The 7,283-nt window shown below is 50.8% G+C and overlaps 1 protein-coding gene across 1 annotated transcript; it reads right to left on the minus strand.

The window, feature by feature from the left end:
* PSRC1 (proline and serine rich coiled-coil 1) lies at nucleotides 1–2,624 on the minus strand (the record flags this gene model as incomplete). The annotated part of the gene is made up of 6 exons (XM_084243781.1): nucleotides 1–98; nucleotides 715–963; nucleotides 1,054–1,240; nucleotides 1,578–2,019; nucleotides 2,459–2,516; nucleotides 2,606–2,624. The coding sequence occupies 6 exons, from the start codon at nucleotides 2,622–2,624 to the stop codon at nucleotides 1–3; spliced, it is 1,053 nt and encodes a 350-aa protein (XP_084099907.1).
* Between the last annotated feature and the right edge of the window lie 4,659 nt (nucleotides 2,625–7,283).

Consider the following 7,283-nt stretch of genomic DNA (forward strand, 5'->3'; position numbering starts at 1 on the left):
TTACCTGGTAGGTCCCGGAACTGCAACTTTCCTGGGGGGCTGCAGATTGCTGCGAGTGGCACCAGAGATAGCAAGATTTGATCGCTGGGAAACAGGAACTAGAAGGGGGTTAATAAAAGAAATGAATTTGAGGGCCTCCCTGGTGGCGCAAGGGTTTAGATGCAACCTGTGGGGCTGTCTGCAGCCACTGCAGCATGAGTTGGATTCCCGGCCAGCCAGGGAGCAACCCACATGGCGCAGCAGACCTCTCCTGACTCGTCCGCTGCTCCCTTCAGCAGTGTACTTTGGTCAATCTGCCTGTTCTGTTCCCCACTCTGTCTCTGGTGAATCCTCTCACTAACCCCCACCCGTGCCTCTGGCCTGTACCCCAGCTCTTGTATGCATAAATAAATAAATCTTTAAAAAAAATAAATGAATTTGAAGCAAGTTTGAGTAATATTTTGAAAAAGATATACGGGATGAATGCAGAATGATTCTGGGGTTAGTGCCCTTCCCTCATACCCAAGGTGAAAACATCAGGTATTTGAAAACCAAGGAACAAACTCTGCCCAGGCCACATGGTCTCTTTAACTCAGTCTCCCCATCTTCAAATGGGATTGAAATGAAGATGGAGTAAAGCATGGTTGTTAACAGCTCTGGAAGAGTGAGGTCAAGCCAGGCAAGGGTAGGTATTCTTCCTCCTGACTTCTTACTCTGAAGTCCATGCTTCCTCACCTCTGTGCCCTGCAGCACTTGGTCTTGGGAGTCCTTTCCAAGTTGGTAGAGAATCTGGAGGTAGAGCCACTTTGCTGGGTGGTACAGTTCGGCTGGTAAGTGGCATTCGGCTGGCTGGCCTGGGGATGGCCGAGGGAAGAGGGAGCCGACTGGATGGTTTAGCTGCTGCCCCCTGTGGTCGGGACAGGCGCTGAGAGGTGCTGGTAGAAGACTGTGGGGCCGTGACTGGTCTGATAGGGACAGAGGGACCTGGTGGAAAGAAGTGGAGGGATTTTAGGGTGAATTCCACATCCTCCCTACTTCCATTCATCCACAGCTCCACTCCCCAGATTTTCTCACTTGTTGTCGCTCTTGCACTAGGCCCAGCTTTCCCCCGGAGTGGAGGGGTTGATCGCAGTGGAGGGGTTGATCGGATTGGGGGAGTTGATCGGACTGGAGGAGTTGATCGGATTGGAGGAGTTGATCGGGCAAGAGAAGAAGATACTGGGCTCTTGGATGTGGGGAACAGATTGCAAGTGGGCGACTCCTGAAACACAAAGAGGGGGGGAAAGCCTAAAATGGAGCAAGAATCTGTTCTGCTGGCTGATGAAGGGATAGAGATGGAGAGTTGCCTAGCTCCCAGGAAGGAAGGGCAGAACTTAGCTGCTAACATCATCACCAATACCATTTATTGAGAGCTTATCAGACATTACAGAGCTTATGCACAGGTATTGTGGTAACTGCTGTGCTAATGGCATTGCACTGAATTTCGACAATTCTATCTTACTATATCCTCATTTTGCCAGCAAGGGCACGGCTCTATGCCTGTGCCTGCTGTGCACTGTATCTGGGGGCACACTTCCAACCCCACCCTTAGAACTCACCCTCTTCACACTGGAGGGCTTCTTTCCAGATGTTGTCCGAAGAGCTCTGACTGACCCCTTCCTATCGCTGCTCCGGACTCGGGGTGTCAGGCTGCTTGGGGAAGGGGTGCTCCGAGCCAAAGAACTCACAGTAGGCAGCAGATCACGAACAGGACTGTCCTTCAGCACAAAAGTCTCCCTGCGAGGGCTGGGCTTCACCCTACGTGGCCCCAGGCCCTCACTCACACTCTCCCGCTCCTGTAGGGCACACTGTTCCAGCTGCGCTGCCAGCCGGTTGGCCTCATCCAGGATCTCCTCCAGTTTCTCTGGGCTTAGGGGACCTAAGCTGAGCCTCAGACCCTGAGGGGTGGGGGTTCCGGCATTCGGGTCACTTCGGTGGGAGAGGCCTCGGCGGAGGGGCTTTTCTGGGGTCGCCAGCACTGCTATGTCTTCCTCCTCACGGCTGAGACAGAAAACAAACCGGCACCATGCCCACACAGAATAAAGCAGGAGATGGCAAGAGGCTTCAAAAGCCCAGCAACAGCGCGAGGGACATAACCCCAAGCCCTGATGTCCATGCTGGTGGGGAGATCTGGCTTCCAGAGGGGGAGACACTGGTTCCATGAGGCCTAATAAGGCCTTCAGCAATTACTGACATTGGAAATTATGCCAGGATGAAGATGCAGCCAATCCACTTACCCTTGTTCTTAACACCCTGAAATCTCCTTCCAGCTTCTCCCCTCCCCCAGTAATGTTATAAAGACCCAACCAACCAAGCATCCAGCAGCCCCAGAGCACCCACCTTTGCTAAACTGCCAACCCAGACGCCAGAGGCCAGAAACTCAGCAGTAAGCGGCTAGAAACAGGCATTGTTGGAGGAAAGATAATAAAGAGGGTGGTACCTGTCAGAGGGGGACAGTCCTCCAAAGTCCAAGGTCTCATCCACAATAAACTTGACATCTGCAGGGGAGGAAAGAGTAAGAGGCAGACAGGGACCCGTAACAGTTTGCAATCGCAGGGCCTCATTTCCCCCTCCGGGGTTGCCTTACCTCCCCCCAAATCTTCCATGTTCCAGCCAGCAGGAGCAGCAGTCGGTCTAGTCTTGGGCTGCAGAGGAAACACATTTGCTCAGGTCTCTTCCCTGCCCAGGGCTCCCCGCGAGACTCAGGGGCTGGGGGTCCAGCTGCTGGAAAAGCTAGAAGCACCTGCCCCTGGAACTCCCCCTCTACCTCAGGTAAGGTATGCAGACGCCCCCGCACCCCCACCCCTCTGGGCAGAATTCACCCCCGCCCCCCTCGGCCCGGCCTCTCCCAGTGGGGCGGCGAGCACGTCCAGTCTTCTCCGCCGGCACCACCCCCGGTCCGTCCTCTCCCAAGCCACCGTCCCGCTCCCCGCGCACCACACCCACGCCACACCCCCGGCCCACCCTCGGCTTCCACCTCCCGCCGCCCCTCACCTCCCGCGGAAGGTGCTTTGCTCCCACAATGCAGCCCCGGGAACCAGCTCCGAGGGGGCGGGGCTCCTTTCGAATCTCTCAGGCCCCGCCCACTCCCACAACAGGCGCGCGGTGATTGGCGCAGCCCAGCAGATTCTCCGCCCTCAGGGGGCGGGGCGACGCGGCCGGCCGGCCGGAAGTCCTCAGGTGGGGGCCGTGTGCAGAGCGGTTCCGCGGAGATTCCATCCGGGGGGCCCGGCCGGGAGCCGCGCGCGCGCGCGTGCCGGGGAATCTTTCTGCGGAGCCTCGTCGCGAGCAGGGCGGAGCCTGGCCCGGGAGGGGCGGGGCCCCGGGCGGCGCGCGAAGAAACTGGCCAATGAGCGTGGGCCCCGCCCCCCACCTCCGCCTCCCGCGCGTGGGGCTGCCCGGGGAGCCCGCCCGGCGCCTAGCAGGGCGCACGTAGCTCGGGGACCTGCCCTGCGCCCCATCGCCGCCCACAACCCTCACCCCTAGAAGTAACTAGACTTCTGGCAGGGAAAAAGCCACATCCTTGGACTCGCAAAATATGCAAATGCTGCGTTGGCCAGATTTGCTCAGTTGTGATTTTTCCAAGTTACAGAAGCATCCAAGCATGTCTGTGATTGAAGTTCTCATAAAAGTACATCTTACGTAAAAATCAAAATCAACAAGCAACTATAAACCAGAAACACACTAGGGGGGAGGGGAGGAGGGATTAGGGTCATAATAAGGAGGGGGGAAATTGTATGGGGAATATAACCAAGATGAAAATGCATACATTGTGCAAAAATGAAAAATGATGTAAAAAAATAAAATGAAAATAAAATAAGTACATCTTACATAGCTTTTATTTATTTATTTATTTATTTTTACAGATTTGTTTATTTATGCATACAAGAACTGGGATACAGGCCAGAGGTGTGGAGGGCGAGAGGATTCACCAGAGACAGAGTGGGGAACAGAACAGGCAGAGCAACTGAAAGACACTGCTGAGGGGAGCAGCAGGCGAGTCAGGAGAGGTCTGCTTCGCCATGTGGGTCTCCCCTCTGGCTGGGGATCGAACTCGTGCTGCAGTGGCTGCTGATAGCTTGATAGTTTGTGTCTTGACCCCATGCGCCGCCAGAGTTACATAGCTTTTTAAAGCAAGAATATTTGGAACCTGAGGCAACCGAGGTGTAACGAAATCGAGGGGGTGTTCAGACGGATTTGGGTTCACATGTAACCGCGACTCCTCAGTTTACAAGCTAGGCAGACTTGAATCTATTTGACCTCTCATCCATGAAGCAAGGATTGTGATGGTCATAGTTATATGGTTAGGAGGATAATTATGAACATCAAGTATTATACTGTGTGCCTTAGGGGTTTTGAGGGGGTGTTGTAACTAGTAGCCTCTAAAGCTGTGTTTGTAAAATGCTTAAGCCTGCTTATTAGGGATTTCTCTGTTGTTTCCAAATGCTGCCTCTGGATAGGCTGGGCGGCCAGTTAACAGGCTTCTTAGAAATCCCGTGAAATTTTAAAGTTAAAAGATTAGCTGAAGACCTTTCCTGATCCTTAGAGCCTGAGCTTTTAGTCTTCACAGTTTATGACCATTATTTGGGCCATTTGTAGACTCTTTGTTTGCTTCCCAGTTCACTGTGAGGCTGAGGTGGTGAGGTTTGTGGGAGTGAAAGAAATGTTACTGTAATAAATGCCACAGGAAGCAAAGGAGCCTTGGAATTTAGTGGGGGTGATAACAGGAAGAATGAGGAGGCCCAAAACTTGCAACCTATGTCAAGAATCAAGAGGAGTGCCTCTCTTTTTCCATAGGCTTGCTGGAAAAGTGGAATGTCAGTTGGATTTAGGTTCTGTGGAGGTGGGGAAGGTAGAGCCAGTAGCTTACCTCTGTCTAGGCAGGGAGTGGCAAAGTGGAGATCAGAGGGGAAGAAACTATTAATTGTGTTCCTTCTTCCCCTGGGAGCAGCCTGGGTAGGGAATGCTGCACTTCATTTTTCACCCACCTTTAGATGACCAGGGAAGGAGTTTTAGCATATTAGAAGTTCGTTTCTTTCTAAGGAAAATTATCTCTAATTTTCTATCATCAGTTTCTGATTCTGAAAGCTGTTGTAATACCAGAGAGAAAAAGGAAAACAAACAAAAAAAGGAATGACTTTCTCCTCTGTTAGAATGACAACAGCCAGAGAAATAGATTTCAGGCACAAGAATTGCTCATGTAATATAAGACCACTAGTTTGAGAAATATTTGTTTCCCTCACTGCCCAACGCTGAGATGATATTTATGAACAGGTGTTTAAGATCTGAGATAAATAATGAATAGGTGAATGAACAAAGAAATTACACTCCCTCCCAGACTCATGGAAGGCTCAGAATGTTCTCCATAGTGTTGGGTGCACAAATGGAAAACATGAAGGAATCTGCTGTTACCAGTGATTTCAGTGTTTATGTGCCCGGCTCTCTGTATCTCTGGATGGATGTATATGTTGGGCTGGAAAACCCAAAGAGGAAGAGAGCAAGTTGTCTTCAGTGTGGAGCGGTATGGAGCTCAGCTGTCACAGGCTGCCTGGGGAAAATGTTAGAAACCCGTGTAGGAAGAGAATGTAAGTAGAGGAAGGGAGAGAGGAGACCACAGGTCCTGAGGTCTTGTACAGTCTGGCTAAAGAATTTTGACTTTCTAAATGGGTTTTCCATGTAGAAAGGCTAAAAAAGAAATAGACGTTTATGCATCAGGGATTCACACATTTATTTAAATTAGTCCAAACCAGATGCTGTGCTGGAGCTCCTTAAGAACACCATCTCACTACAGTCAGGCGTCCTGGAGGCACAGGAGAGAGAGGGCAAGTTGTGGCTGTCACAGAAAACAAGCAGGGCACCTCCAGGATACTGAGGCAACCCCTCCCTGTGGTCTCTGGGCCTCTATCTGGAAATCCCTATTTACTCTGTTTCCCTGCCAGACACTGGCTGGGAGAAAGGTAAGAGGGCAGCACTATCAAAACTAATGGCAATGCAACAGAATATCAACACAGGAGCAGGGATGGGGAGAGAACTGTCTTGGCAAGCCAACTGCAGAGAGATCTCCTGAGAAGTCTGTGCTTTTAATGGGTCCCTTGGGGTTTTCATTTGCTATATATCAATAATAGCCTTAAATAAATGGCTTCTGGAATCAAATTCATTCTCAACTTTTATCAGCCAGCAGCTGCAAGCGGGAGGAGACACTGGGAACCAATTCTCTTTCATTCTTTCATGAACTTCTTTTTTCCTCTCCCCTGTCGGTTTGCATGCATCATCTACTAAATGATTTGGAATCTGAAGGAAATATCACATTCTGAGATGACCCTTGCCAGTAATGTTATGCTTGGACCACATAGCAAAATGTTTAATTATTACTGGCATTTAGTAATGATGGTGGCTTTCTTCACTTGGAAGGAAAGGAATCCATAAACTTCAAAGAAAAAATTAAAAAGCTAACGAATCTGCTTCTCCCCATGCTTATGATACTGAGTTAAAATCCCTCACTTAAAGGAAGAGCTTCCTCTCTGCTTTTCCATGCTGCCCCAGGAGGTGGCGCTAACCTTCCCCCATTCTCCTCTTCTGATTGTCCCCATGATGCCTTTTTAAAAAATATTTATTTATGCATACAAGAACTGGGGTACAAGTCAGAGATGGGGGGTGAGAGGATTCCCCAGAGACACAGTGGGGAGCAGAACAAGCAGACTGACTGAAATACACTGCTGAGGGGAGCAGCAGGTGAGACAGGAGAGGTCTGCTGCGCCATGTGGGTAGCTCCCTGGCCAGGGATCGAACTCGTGTTGTAAAGGCTGCGGATAGCTTCACACTGCTGTGCTTAACCCCTTGCGCCACCAGGGAAGCCCCGCCTGATGCCTTTTCTTCTTTTTTTTTTTCCTAAAAGATTTATTTATTTATACATACAAGAGCTGGGGTACAGGCCAGAGATGTGGGGGATGAGAGGATTCACCAGAGACAGAGTGGGGAACATAACAGGCAGATTAACTGATACACACTGCTGAGGGGAGCAACGGCGGGCGAGTCAGGAGAGGTCTGCTGCACCTTTTCAGGGATCCAACTCATGCTGCAGTGGCTGTGGATAGCTTTATAGGGTGTGTCTTAACCCCTTACACCACCAGGGGGGCCTCTGATGCCTTTTCATACAGTACCTGCAAACCTCCCTGCTGCAGAACCCCCTTCCAATTACATAGCTGGTATCCCTCTTCTTCACAGGACCATTGGGTTTAATTCTTAATCACCCACTTGAAAAGTAC

Source organism: Talpa europaea (genome assembly GCF_964194135.1).
Source record: "Talpa europaea genome assembly, chromosome: 9".
In the NCBI taxonomy this organism is placed as follows: Eukaryota; Metazoa; Chordata; class Mammalia; order Eulipotyphla; family Talpidae; genus Talpa; species Talpa europaea.